Source organism: Centrocercus urophasianus, unplaced genomic scaffold (genome assembly GCF_019232065.1).
Source record: "Centrocercus urophasianus isolate 14NV4802_14NV808 unplaced genomic scaffold, USGS_Curo_1.0 seq_22, whole genome shotgun sequence".
Classification (NCBI taxonomy): Eukaryota; Metazoa; Chordata; class Aves; order Galliformes; family Phasianidae; genus Centrocercus; species Centrocercus urophasianus.
The window spans coordinates 271,805-293,591 of record NW_024884778.1 but is presented as its reverse complement, the minus strand read 5'-3'; the positions used below and the strand labels follow the sequence as shown (position 1 = coordinate 293,591).

The 21,787-nt window shown below is 52.6% G+C and overlaps 1 protein-coding gene across 1 annotated transcript in view; it reads right to left on the bottom strand.

Moving 5' to 3' along the window:
• PLXND1 (plexin D1) overlaps positions 1-21,236 on the bottom strand; it is a 65,033-nt gene extending 43,797 nt beyond the window's left edge. The window contains exons 1-8 of the mRNA XM_042823382.1: positions 19,932-21,236; positions 8,125-8,301; positions 5,495-5,626; positions 3,834-3,934; positions 3,090-3,219; positions 2,434-2,608; positions 870-978; positions 177-279 (exon numbers count right to left, since the gene is read on the bottom strand). Coding sequence (XP_042679316.1) covers positions 177-279; positions 870-978; positions 2,434-2,608; positions 3,090-3,219; positions 3,834-3,934; positions 5,495-5,626; positions 8,125-8,301; positions 19,932-21,236 — 2,232 coding nt within the window. The remainder of the gene's footprint in view (positions 1-176; positions 280-869; positions 979-2,433; positions 2,609-3,089; positions 3,220-3,833; positions 3,935-5,494; positions 5,627-8,124; positions 8,302-19,931) is intronic.
• Between the last annotated feature and the right edge of the window lie 551 nt (positions 21,237-21,787).

Here is a 21,787-nt window from a genome sequence, read left to right as displayed (position 1 = left end):
AAGCTTGGCTCACATCCATGTCAGATTGATCACTAAAAAGCCAATTTAATTTAAATTAACTTCAGTTTAAATTTCAGAAGTGGGAACACATTGAGGCTCTGGTTAGCAAAAGCTTTAATTTGGAAAGGGCCGATTTTCTCCTTCAGATGAGTACTGCCAGTGGTACCAGGTCTTACCCTCATCTGCAGCGCATCCTCGCACCACGAGTGGTTGGAGACACACATGTACCTGGAGGGGCACCAGTAACACTTCCACTTGGTCGAGAGGCAGCTGGTGCACCTGCAATGCCAAAGGAGAGGGGTGAAAAGCAGATTTGGAGGTGCTCAGCAGAGCTGAGTCACACAGGAAATCTTCACAGATTGTGTTCAGTCTTTAATGTGCCCAGGAAAAACCTTCCCACCACTGGCACTGGCATTTTCTCTCCTTCCACCTGAGCAGTCTGGGAACACGCACAGAGCCACCTGCCCCAGTGTGCTGTGAGTAGGGTGGCTAGCTTGGCTGCCTGAGAGTTAACAGAACAAGTCTCATACAGACATACAGAAATATTATTCTTGTTTAAAAAAGCCAGCATGTCCAGATGGCTTGAGACGCCGCTAGGACCCTCCTTTGCAAGTCCCTGGCAGCACAGCAGCCACCTTCCTGCCAAATCCTGCCCAGGCCCTTAGCATCGGGCTGGCAGGCACTGCACTCATCCAATTAACCCCAGGCTGGAGGCCTTCACCACCCAGCACACGCTTCTGGCCTCAAAATGTTGGATTTGTCCCCGTTTCCCCAGTGCACGGCAGCAGGAGATGCAGGCACCAGAGCCACCAGCATCCTGCCCTCCCCCAGCGCAGCCCCTGTGCCACATGCAAACATGGATCACTCACGCTCTCTTTGGGTAAATGTTTCCAGTTCTTTTGCAATCGTAGATGGTGAAATTGGCCTGGATAATATTTTTGCTGTTGACCCGGAGAGCTGTTTCGACAGTCACATGGTCTGAGAGAATGAAGCCAAAGAACACTGGGTTGCAAGAGCCTCGCTCCTCGGAGCTTACTCTTAGAAGACAAGACAGGCCCTTGGGAAAACAGCAGCTAAATCTGATTTGTTTTCTCTAGGGCTTCCTCTAAGCTGTGTTTTGGAGCTCGGACCATTCATCTTGTGCCCTCTGACTTCAAACCCTTCCCTCTTAAATCAACACTTTACAACACCCTTGCCAAAAGAACATTGCAAATTTCAGCAGAAAATTCCAGTGTGTTGCACGAGTGTTAACTAGGGAGTTAATTGTTGTCTTTCCTTACAGTAGGTGCTAAATGATATCTTTTTTTAAAAAAAAAGTAATTAAAACGTGTTGGTTAACATGTCTTAAACCCCCACTCACTTTCCCCAAGGTAATAAACCCAGAGAAAGAGTGGAGATCCCTTTTTTGGCGACATCATGCGCTATGCTGAATTCCCCCCCACACAAAAATCGCTTCTGTTTTTTTTTTCCCCACAATTTTGCCATATAAGCAGAGGGACAAGAAACAATGCCTCTTTCAGAATATGTACAATAAATCAATGCACTGGATTCCTGAAATTCATCTGGATATTGCCATAACTAACAATAAAAAACAGTTAATAATCTTCCATTCTTTGGATAGCTAGGGAGAAAAACAATGCAGCCTTATAAACTTGCTTATGAAAAGTAGGGTTTTCAAAAGGACTGGCTAATTCTTCTCCTACTGAAGTCAGTCGTCTTCAATAGGGCATTCACTCTAAGCTTGAAAGATAAAAATTTAACGCTCGAGTCTGGAAGGAATCACCACACTGCCCAGAGGAGCAATGAAGTGCGGCTGTCCCTGAGCTCTCAGCTCTGGGCAGCTTGGGTGCAAAGCTGGGCTGCCAACAGCCAGGGCTGAGGTGCCCACTGTGCTGCCAGCTGCCACAGCGTGGGCATCAGATATTGGGCAATTCTCGAAACAGGGAATACTGGAAGATGTCAGACTGGCGTTTGGTTGCATTAATGAGGTGAGAGTTTCTGAACTATATTTAGGTACGTTTGCTCTTCTTCCAGAATTCCTGAAGGGCACTGTAAGTTTCAAACAGGGCTTAAGCAAAAGCAATTGGAAGTATTGACGGAGGTAGTGACAGTTTCCATAGACCTGCTTTGTTTTCGTACTTACTGACCTAATGCAGAAACTTTAACCAGATACACCTCAATACAGTAAGCATGGGAATGAACTTTCACATCCTTCTCTTCATAACAAAAACTGGCGGTTTGAAATACTGCCAATCCGTGTGAAGATGGTGGAACATCCACACCTTAAAGTCATGCGCCCCACGAAACAGGAGCAGCTTGGGTCTGTCTTCTCCATTTGCATCATCTGCACATACAGCCAGGCAAAAAAGGCCTATGGAAAACGACTACCATAGCAGTAGCAAGAATGGGCAGAGCTTATATTCCTTCACATACCTTGGTCTTCTGGAAATGCAGGGTACTTCTGGCGTGGAAGTAAACTGCAGTAAATAAATTGGTTTGCATAATCTCCAGCAACTCTGGCTACCGTGTAGATATTATTTCCATAATCGCATGAAATGTTTGTTCCGTTTAGGTTTGGGATAGTCCCATTTATTTGTATTATCAGGACCTACAATTGGGGAAATAAAAAAATTAGTTATTCGCTTAGAAAATCATATTTAGCATTTGTCAGTGCTTCAGAAGCGTTTCATAAACTGGGAACTCCAAACAAGAACACAGACAGCTGTGTGCCCTCATTTTGTGCATTCTGAACTCTAAAAACACAAACCGGTGCATTATCAGCTGACACAATGTGCTCTCAGCACCTGCCTGCCAGCCCCTGCACAGCCCCCATGGGATGTGCACATGGTTAGCACAGCAGAACCATAGAATCATAGAAAAATCACAGAATGGCCTGGGATGCAAAGGAGCACAGTGCTCATCCAGTTCCACCCCCCTGCTGTGTGCAGGTCACCAACCAGCAGCCCAGGCTGCCCAGAGCCACATCCAGCCTGGCCTTGAATGCCTGCAGGGATGGGGCATCCACAGCCTCCTTGGGCAGCCTGTGCCAGTGCCTCACCACCCTCTGTGTAAAAAACAATCAATCCTACCGGATTCTCTTTGTCAATATTAATCTCAGGCTCCAAAATGGTCATGGAGGGGCACTGCTGCACTCCTTCACTTGCGCTCGCCCAGAAATTGGCTTCTGTGAAGTTCATGCACTCATGCTGCAGAGAACACCTGCAGGACACAACGGAACAACTGGTGCTTGATTATTTTCAAAACAGTTGATAAATACACTGACACCCCTGTGATCAAAGAGCCTGAAAAAAATCCCATCTGCACCATTTTCCTCCATCCATGCAGTTAAGGAGAAAGCCCTGCTGCGACCTTTGAGCAGCTGGTGCCATGATAAGAGACACTGCATCCATCAGCACCACTGGGTTTCAGAGAAAGTGAGAGCAGGCCATGCTCAGCAGATAACAGGGAAAGAAAGGTGAAATTTTGTCTGTAAATACTCAGTCTACATTTGTAAACTTCCATTTGAGCATAGTCTTCTACCCATAACTAATAATTGCAAGGGTTATAGACATTCTCTAGCAGGGTGCTGGGGCTGGCAGTCCCACGGCTGGATGCCTGCAAGATGTTCCGTGAACTGGCAGCTACCTGCAGCGTAGCAACTACTGTTACATGGTGGCTCAAAAGAGCATCTCATATGTGATCATTTTAAAAAGTATCTATTTTGTGAGGATGGAACAAAGACTGGTAGAAATACGAAGCCACCAAGAATGCCCATCTGTGGCCTCAAAGGCCAAAGCTGTTGCCATCCCACATCGGGACACAACAGGTCCTACCTGGTCTCCATCGTGCACCACCCACAGTACGCGTCAGCTGCAGCCAGGCACTCTGCACACGTTGAATACTGCTCGCAGGCAGCCACCTTCACTCGTGTCATCTGCACAACAACAGCATGGTTGCATCCAAATGCTTCGTAATGCCACAGAAACGCTGCACCTGGCTTTGATGGTGCGGCCAGCAGTGAGGCACAGAGCCCAGCACTGCTGCAGCCACCAGCACGGAGCGGCACCGCAGGCAGCGTGACCGGACCGGCCTGGTGCTGCAGCTCTGCAGGGCTGGGTTGCTCCTCCTCAGCCAGCATCTTCAGCATCAGTGTGTGATGGGAAAGTGATGGGGAGTGACACGACACCTCTCCTCTGCCTCAGAGAACATGGCTGGGGCTGCCAAATAGTGTTTGGTTATTTATGAACTGATCAGAAAGCCACACCATTTTGAAAACCTTAGTTTCTAAAAAGATCACAGTAACTGCTGCAGGCTTACTCTGCAGGCACACTTGGAGGGAAAGTGTGCGTCAGTTTCTGCATTTTCCTCCTTCCATTTCTGAACAGTTGGGAGGAAAAAACAAGTTTGGTAACTCGGAGGTCAACAACAGGAGTGCCCTGGCCATGCTCTGCTCCTCAGGTATTGGTGGCACATCAACATGTCTGGTTGGTTGGTAAAGGAATGAGCAGACAAGAGCAGCAGAGAGGTGCTGCTCTCAGAGCTTTATCCAGCCAGGAATGAGGTCCTCGGCACAGCCTGACAGCAGACAGGCGAAAGTCAGAAATATCAGCTGGAGAGGCATCCTGGGAGTGTTCTGTGAAATGATAATGACCAATCTGCAGGGAATTAGGGCTTAGAAATATAAATGCAACATGTAACGTTTGTGGTTGTGCATCTGTTTCTACAGATTAAAATGTAATTCAGGACAAACCACCAGAGCCCGGAGTGCTCAGCTCTCATCTTCCTCCCCTGCTCACTTGAGGGAGACGAGCTCGTCTGTTCCTACCTGCTGCAGGCTCACACAGCCCCATCCCTGCTCTGCTGGCGGCTGTGCAGGAGCTGCCCCAGCAGAGCCCTCCTGGCAGGCAGCCTTTCTGCTGGGATTCCCCAAAGCCTCCTCACAGATCGCATGCCATAATTCTCAGTTTTCTATAAAGCAACAGCCTCAGCTTATCTCCCTCTCCCACAAGTGGGATCAGTTTAGATATCTTTCACTCTTCCTTTCATCTCGCCACCACAAAGACAGGAAAGCCAATGTGAATAACGGGAATATTCCCTGCCTCAGACAGCAAGGAATCATCACAAGGCAGGAAAAAGTCTTGTGCGCTTGAAATCACACTGCTCCAGAAATTTGGCCAGCAAACCATAATGCACAACTTGCTGCCCAGCTGGAAAGCGCAGAGACCCAGCCCACACCTCACCACTGCAACCAAACACAGCAGTGGGGAAAGTGCCGTGCCCACCGCCCACCATCCCCATCCCAGTGCACTGGCCTTGCCCTCACCACACTGCTCAGGGTGGAGGCATGGTGAGCCCATCCACTGCAGGACCGCTGCCAGCAGCACGGCAGGCACGGGCTCTGCATTAGGAAGGGTGGAGGGGTGCTACGACAGCAGCTGAATCCCCCAGCTTCTTCTGCTCCGCCCACTGGCATCGCAGCGCGTTGTCAGCTCACCTGGTAGGATGTCATCAGATAGAGGTAGGTGGGATCAGAGGGGTCAAACTGCATGATGGGGTGGACAGGCTCTCCGTAAGCCACTGAGATGGATCTCCTGCTGACAACCCTCATGGCACTGTCCAGGTTAATCTGTAGTGAGAAGAAGCCACTCTCTGAGACTATTTCTCAAACACTACGGAGAGAAGATTATTTTACCTTAGTTATAAACAAGAATCAAGAGGCTATCTAAAGACATTCTGTATCTTCAAGTGCTGCAGACCTTTAAATGCTTTACAGCTTGCAGACAAAAAGCTTTATGGCAAAACCATCTCTGTGGCATGGGGAAGCCACTCCGCCAGGAAAAATGCCTCGTGCTGAACACAACTCCCACCCCTCAGTCCCTCTATCTGAAGCAATAGCCCACTTGGAATCCTTTCAGCCTCAGGTCCTGCCTGCAGCACTGCCTGCCTACACGGCCACTAGGCCGTTCCCATCTCAGCACCACGATGGCACATGTTGAGTGCTGCACTCACTGCACCCTGATGTAAATGGCATCAGCCTTCAGCCCTCACTATGTACATATGTGCGTTTTTGTTACAAAGAACATTTCACTTCTAAAGCTTAATGAAAAACAGCAGCAATCAGCAATGCGGACATGTAATGTGGCATTCCCTCCTCCCTGCTTATCTGAAAATAAGTGTGTCATTCATGGCCAGAAGCTTTTATCCCTGCTGACTCCCGGGGACGCAGCAGCTGCAGCAGGAGAGCTGCACCCACCTTGCCTCACCAACCACCCGCGAGCCACCAGCAGTCATGGAAAAGGCTGCACAGTGTCAGCCCGTTTTTCAGATCCCAGAATGTCTTGGCATTTGACTTGAGAGCTCAGCAAATTAAATGTGGCATTGCTGAGAGGAAATAACAATAGGGCTACACAATTTCACATGACAGTCACTTTTCAGCTTAAAACTGAAAGGGAGTCAGGAAAATTCCTACCTCCTTGCTAAGGAGGCAGTAATTGCAGGGACCAAGCAAGCCTGCTCTCTCTAAAGTCTGGATTAATTCATGAACATAGGATTAATTAATTCTTACACTAGAGCTGCACTGACGTGTCCTGGTCAGATAGCTAGCGCAGGCTGAACACAGTGCTTCCCATGCGAGCAGCCACAGAGAAAGAAGGGAACCGTCACTGCCACTTTTAAAACCTGGCTATCCAGAGCCAAATAATTTGCCTGTGATCACCCACAGCGCACAGGAACCAAGCCCTGGTGCCCACCTCAGCTCTATGCCACCCTTCCCCTCTTTGCTGAGCTCTCCTCCAGTGCCCACTGCTCCCAGCTGCTGCCCCAGGTCCCTCCCTCCAAGCGCCGTGATCCCACAGTCCTTCTGCCCATACCCTCCCTTGCACCACACGGAGCTGCTGCTCCTTTAATGACTTTGCTGGCCATGGCACAGATAACGGCCCCGTGAGATGCCCGCCTGCAGACTATCTGATTAATTCCCCATTCCCTGGCAGCCATAATTGCTGCTGGAAGGAGCTGGTTGAGCACTATTTCTGCCCCTTTGCTGTCTTTTCTCAGGCAGCAAATCTAAGTGATAACTCACGCAAAGTATCTCGTATCCCGTGCCAAATAACAAGGACCCCGAAGGTAAAAGGGCTTCTGGTTATGCAGCTGTGTTGCAGAATTAGATTAGAGCTATCTGAGCAAATTATCCCAGCAAAGGGGAGCCAGGAGCCTCTCCCTAATGGAGACTCGGTAGATAAGGCTGCTTGCTCTGCAATGGCAGTGAAAGGAGAGCTGTCAGCGCTGTGTGATCACGCTGTGCTGTGTGTGGCACACGCTCACCCAGCACAGCACCTGAAGGTGTGTCAGCTCCAACTGCCCCTGCAGGCAGGACTCAGAGCAGCCATCCCCCTCTGATCTCTCCCACACTTCTGCCAGAAGCACTGGAAACGAGGGAAGAGACAGGATCCTTTTTCTTCTTTGCGAGCATTCTGATCCAGTATTCCACATAAAGCAGGCTAACAACAGCAGCTATCTGTCAGCCATGCTTCTCCTCCGGGGCTTCCCCCCTCCTCCTCTATGGACTTTTCATTCTAAGAACACACTAAACTGTTGTGTCTGGCTGGAATCAAAACTTCTTTTGGCAAACTTTAAGCCTTCAAGTTACTGAAACCCCAGCTTGCCTCTTGGCTCCAGACACCGCGCTGCGCCGTGCTGCCTTTGGAACACGGCATAAAATCAACACCTTGTCTCTGTCAGGCATGGGGATCCACACCTGTGTGGGACTCAACGAGGTACTGCCTGGCATTCCCTGCCCACATGGAGCCCTCCACCGTCCTCAGCTCACAGTGGAAGTTTATTAGAAGAGCTGTTAATAATTAAATGCTGCACAATAACATTTTCAGCACAGGTCTCACCAAGTACATCCCGCTCGAGCGGCAGCCTTGAACAGTAATTAACCCGTCACCAGTCACCAGGCAGTGCACGTCACTGCACAGAGCACAGCAGCATCCAATTACCTCTTTATTGCCAAATGAAAGCAGGTGCTAAGAGAAATTGGTAACACACACTTCCCACTGCGGGCCAACCATACCGACAGCGGCTGTACCCCCACTCCCCACCCCCTGCCTGCTCTCCCACACTTGCCTTCAGGAGTCCTCCGCTGGCAGTGCCCAGGAACACCACGGTGTAGTTGTTGATGCTGGTGACCGCCACAGCAGTGAGGCCATTGTAGGTGAGGATGGGGGTGGCGGTGATGGGGTTCACGATGGCCAGAGGGTGCTGCAGGTGCGCTGCTCCACAGTCCAGCTGCTCCGGCTGCAGCTGCAGGGAGATGCACACATCAATGCTTCAGCACAGCAGTTCCTCCTCACCAGGACTCAGCAGGTTGAACCACCGGACCCACAGAAAGCACCTTGCCACCAAGCAAGGAAACAGAGGGTAACACAGGGCTGTAGCCGTTCACAAGATGCTCGTTGTGTGCATCTGGCTTCTTTTGTCAGCAGGTTGCGTTACCCTGACTGAACTGAAGGTATCGTGGGGCCGGGGGCTGCAGTCTTGGCAGAAAGCCCTCCCATGGAGCTGGGTGCCTGGCACTGTAATTGGAGCCACTGGGTAGGTACCATGACTTTGCACCCGTGTCAGGTGTGAAAGAGTAATGGCAGAGGACAAATTATAAGGAGTCCTTATCTATGAATGCAGCCTGTGAGTGGATATTTGGCATCCATAGCCCACAGCACGCAACTGACCCGACCACCCAGTGCTAAATTAATTAGCGCCACTGCTGCATGACAGCAGCATTTACCAACCAGACCGACGCTTCATATTTCTCCTTCCCCTTCAAGATGTACCCAAGATTTATGACTGCTCTCACCCTGAGTCCTCTGAGATTATCCTTATGACTTCTGCTCAGACGACGTGAATGGATTCAGCATCGCCTGAATATCACAGCAGTCTGGCTGCTGACCATCTACCTGCTGTCGCTCCCCAGCAGCTGTGAAGAAGCACCGTGGGGACAGCTGGCGCCGCTCGGTGACGGGCACAGAGAGGACCATTACCACATCAGCTGCAGCATCATTTCAGGCTCATCTCAAAAGCTGCAATTGAGCTGTCACCCTCGCAGGTGCTGGCACACAGCTAAAGGCCAACAAGTGTGGGTATGTGCGGGACGCCAGCCAAGGAGCAGTGGCAACCACAGCCCTGCCTGCAAGAGGCACACACACACTGTGCCAGGCAGCTCCGATGGAGCTCTGTGCTGATGGAGCTCAGCCTGCAGTCCGGTGCCACACATTTTATGCCCTGCTGAAATCAGCCACACTGTGGATTTCCCACCCAGAACAGTAACCAGGAGCATCACTGAGGCAGAACAAATGCGAGGATACTGGACTGCATGCTTCTATCAGACAGAAGCTGATGAGTGTCCTGTTTGGCACATCCCTTCCTTCCTGGGCTGAGCTCGCCAGTCCTGTACCTGAATTCCTGGGATCAAATCATGCTGCCTGCAGCTCTCTCCTCAGAGCCCCCAGCCCCGATCAGCTCCTGGCTGCACGACTGGGGGACACAGTGAGCACAGCCCTGCTCAGCCCCGCAGGAATGGATGCTCCCAGAGCTGCTGCCTGGTGCGAATGGGAGCGAGACGAAAGGATCAAGTGGCAGACACAAACGACTGCTAAATGTGTTTTGCAGTTTTACGGCATTTCATTCCATTAAAAAATAAAACTGCAGCCCAAATTCTCAAGTGTATATGTTTCTCTCTGTAACTGAGCAACACAATCTCTTCCTGCTCTGCACAGAATATGGCAAGCCATTCATTTTTCTGATTTAATGGTCTCTTTCACTCACAGCCAAACTTTTAGAAAAGCACTTGGTTTTACCAATTTATCTTGGGAACACATTTCCAGCTCATCTTCACTACTCATTACCAACGCCTGCAAACCAAAGCTCCGTGGGCTCCTTCTGCTGGGCCGTGCCACCGCAGCAGCCTCACGGGGCACAGTGGGACTGCTCTGAGTGCAGACGGATGAAGCCAATGGAAGTTCCTTATCTGTCACCTCCACCTGTTTATAAATCACGTTTACAGACCCAATATAAATGCAAAGTGTTTTCTGTGGTAAACAGGATGTAACTATTGTAAAGCAGGCCAAGCATTATTTTGGTCACAGACATCCTTCCTCTAAAACACCTTTCTGTTGATGACATCAGTTCTTCTGAAGGACAGGAGGAGACAGATGGTGTTTCCCTCACTTGGGCTCTCGGGTGGGGTGACACAATATGCCGCTTCTGTCTGTAAACTGCAGCACCAAGGAGATATTTTAGCTCCATCATTTTAGGGTAAACAGGATATGACCAAGTCACATCCTCACTCACGCACCAGACAATCACACTGCAGCTTGGGAAATTTCACTTAGAAGTTGTGCTGGAAAGGATTCTTGATACAGAATGGGTGAAATTTTGCTCCATTTTAAATCACCTTAACCTACTCTGCAGCGAGGAAAGCAGGAGCAGTTTTCTCCCAAGCCAGTACCTCTCACTCATCTGCATTTCCAAATAACCCCATGAGCATTTACAGTGTTCCACTGTTTTTCCACTAGACGCCACAGACATCTTCAGTAGTTCACAGAAGTACCAGAGGAGGCACGACCCAGCTCCTTCTGCACCCCAGGCACTCGGCCATGCAGGAGCCACGTGGGGGTGAGCTGCCACCAGCACTCAGCCAGGTCAGGCTGAGCCATGCCAAGGAGGGCATGCTTGGAATTCGTACAACACTGAAAACTGCTGCAAATTATTGCAACCCAAGGAGCAACATCTAAGACGAGGGTTGTCAGATTAAGTGTGGCCAGAAAGTCAAAACGGGGCAGAGATAAAAGATCTCCGATCACATCAGAGCTCAGGAGCTCGGCTGTGTTCATGGTGCAAGTTCAGCCTTTACCCCAGGCCCAAACCAGTACGAACCGAAGCAGCAGTGTGCCAGGCCTCCCATCAGCAGGGCCAGCCCCATGCTGCACCCCAGAGGCAGGCTCACAGGATGTCAGTTTCGGAAGGAAGTCTGCTGGAAACAGAAGGAGGAAGAGGAGTGGTGAGGCAGCACTCAGGAAATCTATGAAACGCACTGATTTCTGTATCCTGCCTTTGTGACCTTAAAAATAGTTCTTAAGCAAAGATGGAGTTTATTTCTGAATGAAAACCAGAAAAAAGCCCTGCAGCTTCTGCTTTCAGCAGAAAACCCTTCCTTGCTGCACCGCAGAGCCACCGAATGGTTCGCAGTGCGGCAGCAGCAGAGCGCGCCCGCCCCGCCGAGCACCGCATCCGAGTGGATTAAAGCGTTGGCTCCCAACATGCCTGGAGTCCTGGGAAAATGACACAGCCAGCATCCGATAATCCGCTCCAAACTTGTTGATTTGTGGGACTTAGAACCGCCTTTATAGGCTCAAAATTTGGCAGTTGCTTCCACACAACTGACATTTTCAGGCCATTACATTCTGTGATAAAAGGGCTCTGGCCTTATCTCCCGTCTTCCTCAACATAAACCACTGGGCTCTTATGAACATGTAGATATGACTCAGGGAAATCTCTCACACTGCAGACGGAACACCGAAAATGATTTGGATATGTCCAAAGAGAATAGCAGAGCACAGGTTCAGAGTTGAACAGGGAGAGAAATGTGGAGATGCTGCATGGACACGACCGCAGAACAGGCAGGGTGAGCAGCCATGCGGCTCTCAGCTGCCTTGCAAGGACAGAAAACTCAACTGCTGGTCTGTGTCCGGCAGCACTGGGCTCAACCAGAGCTCCTCCCCAGGCAGGGGAGAGAGAGCCCTCTCAGCACAGCCAGCAGTTTGTACACACAATCACGCGTTTATCCGTCCGAGTGTTGCAACCAGAGCTGTCAGAAACAGGCTTGTAGGATGCCTGGAGGAAAATGTCATCCTCCGAAGAGGACTCCACTGTTCAGGCACTTGAAATGTAAGTGGTCTCTAATTGTGGTGCTGCTGCAAAGGCGGTCATTATCAGCTCCTGTGACTTCCCACCATGGTTTTAAAGCAATAAAGCAAATCCGTGCACTCCTAACCAGTGGAGACGCTTGGGCTGAGCTCCACCAATAAATTAATCACAATTGCAGGAATCACACACACTGTGCCATCAGCATCCCCCTCAGCACCACAGATATCCTTAAAAAGGGCTTCAGATGAAATTTGCACCTCGTTTCACTGTTTATACGGGCTGCAAGTCTTGCGAGCAAGGAAGCAGCATTGCTGTGCTCTGCATGATGCCACCCACCCCACAGTGCCATATCTGGCACAGCACCACTGCCAGCAGGTAACATCTGCCCAGGTGACATCATCCCTAAGTGTCTGAAGTGTGCAAGAGGCCACATGCAGCTCTTGGAACACCTCTGCTGACCCCCATGCCTGTTTTTGCACTGGCACAGGGCTGACAGCCCTCAAAGCACTGCTGTGAGACTGCAGGCCCCAGCACCAGCCCCACTCGGTGATGGCTTTGCCCATATTTTGTGAGGAACATCCCTTGTGCTGCTGTGTCCGTACAGTGTGTGGGTAACATTTGGCTCCACCAGATCTACTCACAGCCCAGGCTGCTCCCTCCCAGCAGGAGCTTTCCAGCCATAAGTTGGGAAAGTTAACGGCTTGTTGAATTGCAGTAATTGCTTATGAAAAGCTATCAACAGATTCCCTCTGTCAAACCCCCATGAATCACCATTCCCTTGACAAACGAGCATTCACTGTACTAAAGCCAGCGGCAGCCAGCAGAATAGATTTTTGTAGAATTTGTTGCACAGACAAAAATGACTGCATCAGTTCCCCAGTTCCTGCCCTCTGCTGCAGACGAATGTCACCCCCACACCAAACAGTATCCCTTTGGCTCCAGCACAGCTCCTGATGCCTCACAGTTTTTTAGCCTCTTTTCTTCACTTTTAGTTTACAAGAATGTTTTTATTTTCCTCATTCTCCCCTCTCCTCACTCCTGACCTTTTCCTGCCAGCTCCTGACATCCTCAGTATCACTCGAGGAGTTCACCTGACGGAAACAACGGCGGAGTTCAGAGTAGTGTCCCCAGCTTAAGGAAGCAGAGCAAACAGTGAGTTTGCCCAGGTGGGCACAGTGACAAATGCCATGGAAAAGGCAGGCTGCAACAAGAACCATGGACAAGCATTCTCCTGGGACTTCTCACCCCTTTACATCTGCTCTGCAGCTGTAAGGGTCATCAGTCAGGGTTTGTTACAAGCAGAAGCAAGAGGTGCCAGTGTCACCAGTGCTGCTGCCCGCTGCTTTCAAGAGGAGGGCCAACCCCAAGGCCCCCAGCAGCCCACCATGCCCAGCTCTGTGCAGAGCTCACCCCACGCCCACCCCCAGACAGCACCCTGCCCTGCACCATAGCCCACACACTGCAAGAAGCAGAGAAACAAAGGCTGCAAACTGCTCCTCTATGGTGCTGCCGGGAAGACCAGCCATGCTTATAGCGCTGGTCCTCATCCTGCAATAAATACAGTGCTTCAGATTAAACAACCAATCCCCACAAAAAGGGCAGGCAGCAGAATTAACGAACAACAGGCTCCAGGGGGACTCTCACAGTCAGAGCAGTGAGTGCCAGAGCATCGGAGGTCGCGTGGCTGTCAGATCCCCCCGCTGGGAGTGCTGCTCCTCTGTCCTGTTCTGTCGGGACCTCGAGCAGAAACCACCACCTACTGCCTCCATCCCAGGGTGTTCGACTGCTGAGCATGGCTGAAGGTCCTTGTGGAATTAGTGGGAATAAGACATCTGCTTTATTGAGACTGTATGTTATGAGCTGCTCCTTCTGCTCTTTCCTTGGGAGAGGATCCCTTCCACCACTCGAGCTGTATTTCTCATTTATGCTTGGCTTTGGCTCCAGGAACCAATTTCAAAATATCTGAGCTCCTTTCCACAGGAAGGAGTCTGGGGTGAGCATTTTGGCCGCTCAATCATCAGGGGTTACTTTTCCTCATAGCTGCTGCTCACACTCAGCACTTCGCATCTACAGTGCTCTGCACGGCTGTGCTGAAAAAAGCATCCATTAAGGTAACAACTTCTACCTAACACCATCAGCCTTTTCATGTGTCAGTTCGAATCTATTTCAGTCAGCAATAGCTTATAGTAAATGTTTTGCTGTATTCTAGTTAGTTCTGCCAAATCAATTAAGCACTGAGATAATGAGCAGAATTCCATTCTTCTTTTACACATCCTCAGTAAAACCTGGGTGCTTCTCCATACTCACTGTTGCTCCCACTCAGAATAGCTATGCCAGAAGGGACTTGCGCTTCTCCCAGACATGCCTTTACACTCCTGCCCGCATTTCTGGGACTAAGGAAATCCAAATAACAAGTTGCATGGATCGTTGCAGAAAGTGAGAAGGGATTAAGGTCTGAACACACATCTCCCACAGCTGCAGAGACAGCATTGGTGTAACCCATAAGCCTTCTCCAGGCATCTCTCTGAAAGCACTATGTTTTTTTGCCTGCCAGGATTTCATATCCCCATCTTCTTTCCAAGGCCTATTTTATGGCAAGGTTATTTTCAATTAGAAGGGTTTCAAAATTTGTCCTGTTGGATTCAGCAATTGTGCACATCTCTTTTTGATCAAAGCACAGAAGAGCTTCTCTTCCTCTACAGTTCTACATTTCTTTCCTTCTGTTTTCAACATCTGTATGAACTGACCCTTCCAAAACTACTTGGGAAGATCTACTGCATTTTGCAGTTCATGTGGTACCAAACCTCAGCACATCGCATTACAGCTCGGAAATGCCAGGGACTGGCAGCTTGTGCCAACCTCCCTAGGAGGTATGAAGCCTTTCCTCAGCCCTCGCTCCAGTGCTCTGCAGCTCCACTGCAACGCCAAGACCCCATGCAGCAGCACATAGCATTGGTGCCTCTGCACTGCTTCCAGCCCAACCCTGGTCTGTGAGAAATACCGAAGGATGATGGGTTCAACATCGCTGGTAGCTATTTTATTCTGTATTAAAAGGCCCTCACCCTCCACATCTCCTTTTCCTTACCGAGTGCTCTTTCTCACTGTGCTCTAAACCTTTCTCAGATCCATCCTAAAGTGATAGCTCTGCACACAGCTATTTCGTTGCACACTCTGTGTTTCAGCAGATTGCTGTTGCTGGGATATCCAGCAGCTCTCAGCCCGTTCCATGCTGGCAAAGGCCAGCAAAAAGTGGGATGAAAACCTGAGGGCTGGAGGGGTTTTTCCTCCAGGAGCCTCCATGTGCTCCCCATGTGGACAAGTCCTGCTGATGTTCGGCAGGCCATGAGGCACAACCACCACAGCTTTGGTACTGGCTGGTCATATCAGCACAGCACACTTGCATGGGCTCTTCCCAGCTTGGTTCTATGCAGGCACTCTTGGCACACAGCATCCAGCAGAGCTGCTGCCCAGGTGTGTGATCCAGAGAGACTCTTCCACTCAGAAATAAGTTCTGCCACTCTCTCCAAAGTAGGAGATCGCTGCTGTCAGTCTACCACCTTCCCCACTTACTGCAAGATGCTACATTCCCATTTGAAAGGAAAACAAGGGCTGCAACATTTGCTTTACCAGCAATAAAAATAAAAGCAAAGCCCTCCAGGAAGTGCTTGGGCCAGGTCACCCCCCATCACACCCTGTCCTGCAGACAGCAGTTGGGAGCTTTAATGCCATCCTTCACATCGCGCTGTGAGCGCATGCCAAGGGCCAGCCATGCACACACAGCCCTGCTGCTGGGTGGCTGCAAGAGCCCATGGGGCCAAGCTGCCCTGCTGTAGGTAGTGTGAGGCAGCACTCAGGTGCTTCTAATCAATTTCTTCCAACCACCACAGGTTCCAGCCTGCCCTATGTTTGCAATAAATTACCACAGCTGGGGGCTCAGCCTTACTACCTTTCCAGTGACTTGCTGGCAGAGGCTGGCAGACTGGAAAGTCACAGAGCTGCTGCCTACAGGTCTAAATAGATGCCCACCAGGAGTTAGGAGGTGGGGCGAGGTGTTTTCATAGTGCCATCCACACCCACAGGTGCCTCACTCATGCCTACCCTCAGCCCCACTCATTTCCCCAGCCCAGGTCTGACAACCTAGCATCCATAGCTGCACAAATCTATGTAAGGTTTTGCCCCGGCCCAAACCTCCACAGGTGCACAGAAGTCCCTTCAGCTGCTGCTGCCCAGGCCAGGGAGGCTGGGATGGAAATGGTGATGGGTGGGGGCTGACTGCTTATGGGGCATCAGCTGCAGACAGATCACAGCATTGCTCTGCAGTGCTGTGTGACACTGCGCTCCATGCAGGCGATCGCAGCACCGCCACGTGCAGCAACCTTCTGCGACCCATTGTGCTGCAGGAGCTCCTCCTTATTCCTAACGCAAAAATTAAGTGCAAATTTCCAGTTTCCTCTCTATGGCTAACTCTCCAGATTTCTGTGAGTAAATGGAAGGTTAGATCACATTTATTTCCATGTTTGGAATTTCTAAATTAGTATAAACCAGCACTTCAAAGTGGCTCAGCTCCTATAAAACCCAGTCCCACGGAAGCATCACAGCATTTGGACGTAGTGGATGCTTTGTCATATTCCCATGTGGATCTGAGCTTTTTGGGGGGGAACATTACTGTACTGGCTTCAGACCACTCTCCTCTGCCCGAACACGCAGGCACCGGGTTTGTACAGCCTGCCAAGGAGCTGGTTTTATATAACAACCCCTCACAGCAAAGCTCACTGGTGGCATCTCATCAGCGCACCACAGAACACTGCTCTATGAGCATGCAGGATCTGACACAAAGCCACAGAGCCAGAAACTTGAGGATTAGAGCAGAAACATGTTGTTATCCTATGCTGCCATGCTCGAGTTCTTCAGCACAGAAAACAAACAGCACTTTCAGCCTTTTTGGAGTTGCGGAGTCCAAAACATTTCCCAGGAGAGATGCAGATCCCCGGGTAGCACATCTAACCCCAAGGAGCATCACTCTGCCTCCTCTCGCTGCCTCTCAGGGGGCTCAGGGACATGTGGGGGTGCAGCAGGCCAGGCCTAACCCATGGGGCACAGTCAGTGGCTGCTGCAGGGATGTGGACAGGCACTGATGGGCATCTGTGTTCCTCCTCCCTTCCAGGGCTCAGGCGGTCTAACCCAGGCTCCCAGCCTTGCAGCAGGCACGCCTTCACACAGGGGTCCCTGAAGCCACGTGTTAGAGAGCAGCCCACTATTTGATACAAACTTCATCACAGAAAGCTGTTTCTGTTGTGGGAAAGCAATCCCAGAGCTCACCCGCTCACTCAGGGCACAGTGGGAACACAACGAAGCCAGACCGTTCCCTGAGGCACTCTCCTTCCATGGAGCTGCTGCTGCCATTCACCTCTCACTGACCTTCTGGTGGTGCTCCCTGAGAGCCGCCCAGGACAGAGCCCTGCTGTGCCACCGCAGCGCCCATCGGCCCCGGCTGCAGCAGGCGGGTGCTGCAGGAGAGGAGCATTCAATTAGACAGAACTGCACACAGGGGGGCAATGATTTTCCTTTCACACAGCATTACGCCTAACAGCCATGCTCCTGTTTGTACCAACCAGCTACTTCAGACCAATGCCTATTCAGAATTAATCAGGCCATCATTCAATTTTTATTTATTTATTTATTTTTCCCAGAAAGAGCTTAAAACCCAACCACCCAGACTGCAGGAAGAGCTAGCAAACCACAGTTCTGATAATGGTGCAGCACCTATCAATGTGCAAAGGAAAAGTTGGGAACCCAGTCGTGGGTGGGAAATCAGCGCTCACAATGGGATGTGCCTCTGCACCACCAAACCAGTGTGCTTCAGAACATTTCCCTGCTGCGTTCCCACGCTGGAACACAAAGTGTATCAGAGTATCTGCCTGTTTTCAAGGTGGAGACTGATGTTACATTTTTGCACCATGAAATAAACACAACACTACAACTCTTGACACCGCCACTCTAGGCCTTGAAAATGTAAGCAGCTTGTTAAATTTCTGGCAGTTTGAATGAGTAAGGAAAAGGTAAAAGAAAAAAAAAAGGCAAAGCAAGTGAAAGGCTGTCCCTGTGCTCAGTAGGAAGGCTTCTAGAAGGCTTGGTCAGTGCTTTTAGAGGAATACACTTCAAATAAGTAGAAAGCATAGAAATATTAGGCGTGAACGAATATTAATAGTATGCTTCATTTACACCCTGCCATACTCGACTTCAAAGGCTCTCAAAGTAGCTTTACAAATGTAATCTTCCATTCTATGTGAGCTAGGCTCTGAGTAAGAGTAACAAATACAGGAGTGTTCCTCAAATCAGGAGATGTGTGTATCCGGTGACATGACTGCTTGGGGACAGCAGTGCCGCACCAGTGCTGGTGAGGACCAGAGCCCACTTTCCCTGCCCACCAGCCCTGCTGCTGTCTCCATGTAAACAAGTTTCCTTGCAGCCTCACCTTCCTGCAGAGCTGCGCACAGCAGACGTCTGCTGGCTTCTACAGGTCTGGAGGCTCAGCACTTTCCAGCACGTCCAACCAGCACACACCTGACTGTCAACCCTCCCAGAACAGACCTCACCAACACACTGCCTCCATCCTCCAGGTCATCCTCAGCCCATAAAGCACTTGGTGGGATGCAGGCAGGAGCACACCTCAGGGCAGCAGCATGGGACAGTTCCAGAGAAGGAGAATCCTCATTTCATTGCTGAATCTCTCACGAATGAGCTGTTTAAATACCTCACCTGGTACAATAGATGTTCATACGTTGGAGTTATTTTCCTTATTAAAGAAAAGTGCAGGAGCACAGAGGAACCATTGGGGAACTGGCTGTCTCTGCCACTGAGGTTCACTTAAAACCGAGCCACTACCTCCGCAGAGTTCCCACCTCCTCTCAGCCCTTCTGATAAAGCCGTCACAGCCCGCTGTGGTGCTGAGCTCAGGCTGCAGACACTGAGCTTCATCTACAGCCAGCGGGAGCCGCGAGTGCCTCCTGCTCAGTGAATGGGATTCCTGACTGCTCCTGGCTTCTTGGAGTGCCATGACCATGCCAGGACTTGGAGATTGAGTTTTAGCAGTACAAACTCAGAAGACAGGACAGCTACCAGATTCCCTGGCTGTCAGGCAGTTTGCCAACAGGGAAAAACTATCCAACTTTGCCAGGGCCAGTCCACGAACCAGTGCATTAAGACTACATATTTTAACACAGCACAGAGATGCCACACTAAACACTCTGGTTACCATGGGAAACCTTTCTCCTTGCCACCGGCATTGCTCAGGGAAGCCTCAGCCCAAACACTCGATCTTGCTTTTGAAATCAAACAGATGTTTTTACGATCTTTATGGAGCTGAGTTATGCATCCTTCCCAGAGGGCGGGAAAAATGCAGTATTAAAACAGCTCTTTTTTCCTCTCTTTCCCCCCCAACCCTCAAAGCATTATATGTTCTTAGTGAAAGGGAAAACAGACGTCTTTTCCTTAACATTTTCGTTCACTCGGTAACAAATCACGACAACAGCAAACTTTTGCCCCAAACGAAGCACGGCCGTGGGTGCGCGCACCGCCCCGCGCAGGGCCGTCCCGTGGGAAAGGAGCGGCTGCTGCTGGCGGCGCTCCGCGATCCGCATCCCCAGCCGCGCAGCGCCGGGAGCGCGCAGGGCCGTGAGTCACCGCGGGTCCGTCCGCTGGGGACGAGGACCGTGGGAATCAAACCCTCCCCCGGCGCAGCGGTCAGAGCCGCGCCTCGCACACACTCTCCTCTTGAGCGCAAACTCGGCTACTGGAGGAAGGAGCCCGGCCGGCTCGGACGCAGCCGCCGGCTACGGGCGCCCAGCAACGGCGGGGCCGACAGGACTGGTGGTGCCGCCGCCCCCCCCCGAGTTGCAGGCGGCCGAACAACAGCGCAGAACAGCACAGAGCAAAGCAGCGTCCCGAAACCCGGCCCGTCCTAACCCGTCCCGCAGCCCGCCCGGTGCCAGCAGGTGCCCGCGCAGCCCCACCTGGATGTTCCTCTTCTCGCAGGCGGGCCCGGTGCCCTGCACCACGCTGTCCAGCACAGTCACCATGCCCGCGCCCGGGCTCACGAAGCAGGAGTTGCGCGCGGCGCGGATCGTCTCCTCGATCTCGGCGAAGCGAAAGACGCAGAGCGCGGAGTGTGGCCGCCCGCCGCTCGCTCCGGCGCGCTCGAAGACGCCGAAGAGCAGCTCCTCCTCGGCGGGGCCCCCCCAGGCCGCCCGCGCCGGGAACACCGACACGAGGCGGGTGAAGGCGTCGGCGGCGCCGCCGCAGCGCAGCCCCAGCTGGATGTAGGACTCGGTCAGCTTCTTGGGCTCGCCGCTGCCGTTGAGCGTGGCCTCAGCCGCGTCGCCCAGGCAGATGCGGGCCAACAGGCTGTGCGAGGGGCTCTCCTTGTCGACCGCGTTGGCCTCGCTGTTGAGTGCCAGGTAGGCGTAGGGGCGGCGGGCACGCTGCAGGAAGGCGCGGACGAAGCTGAGCTTGTGGCGAGCCTTGTCGCCCTGCTTGATCTTGAAGATGTTGTCGTCGGAGGGGTTGATGTCGAAGGTGAAGAGCTTGGCCAGGTCGCCGCGCGCGTTGAGGGCGCGGATGGCGATCTCCGGCGTGTTCTCGAAGCGGTGGTCCTCCAGGCTGCTATTGCGTGGAAAGAAGGGGCTGCCGAAGCCCGTGTAAGTGGCGGCCACCAGCAGGCGCGCACCCCCCCCGCCGCCGCCGCCCCGGCGCAGCAGCAGTCCCACGGTGGAGGCGTTGGGGTGGTTGGCGGCCACGTTCAGCATGCTGGGGAACACGGCCAGCGGGTCGCTGCCGCCAGGCGGGAAGCGCACGGCCACGGCCGAGATGTTGGCCATGCTGCGGAGCTGGCAGAGGCCCTGGTAGATAGAGCCGCAGACGACGAGCACGCCCTGCTCGGGATCGGGCTGCAGGATCTTGTTGTAGTTGTTGGTGAGCACCTTCGGGTGCTCGCAGGAGGCCTGCGGCAGCTGCGGCGCGTGGCACAGCGGGCTATCCAGCACCGGCCCCACCGCCGCCTCCGCCTGTAGCGCCAGCTCGCCCCCCGACAGCTGGAAGAGGCGGTTGACCGCCGCCAGGTAGACGCGGGAGCCGGGGCCGTCCAGCGCGAAGTTGTTGGTGGGGGTGGGAGAGAGGAACTTGCGCTGCACCTCCAGGCCGGCGACGCGGCCGGGCAGCAGCAGCAGCAGCAGCAGCAGCGGCGGCGGCAGAAGCGGGAGCAGCGCGAGGGGCTGCGGCTCAGCGTTCGCCGCCGGATCCATCCCCGTCCCCGCGCCCATCCCGCCGCGCCGCACACTGCATGAGCCCGCGGCGAGCGGCGGGAGGGGCCGGGCCGCTTCCTGCGGGGGCAGCACGCCCGCCGCCGAGCGACGCCCGCGGGAAGTGGCGGCCACGGTGGTGCGCGGCGCTGCGCGGCGGGGCGCGCTCACGGCCGCACCTCCCTCCCTCCGCCCGCCCCCGTCTCCGCCCTTCTTGGCGTTCCTCGCGTCTTTCTTATTTGGGGTTCGTCATGTGAACGTGATTAAGTTGCGGATGTTTTCCCCGCGCCGCCGGTCGTTCCCGCACCGGGCAGGGGCGCAAACGCGGTGACCCTCGGCCTCGGAGCGGCTATTCTCCGCCCTCCCCACCTTTTCCATTTTCGCGCACGATGGGCGGAGGGCTTTGCAGGGGCAATGGGAGCAGCCTCTTTTCCCAGCGGCGCGTCGGACGGGAGGGGGATGTGCCCATCCTCCCCCGAGCGGTCGCGGTGCCAGAGTCCGGGGTGGGCGGCGCACGAAGCAGGCAAACGGAACCAAGAACGGCCGGGGCTCCGCGCCTTTCCGCAGCGCGG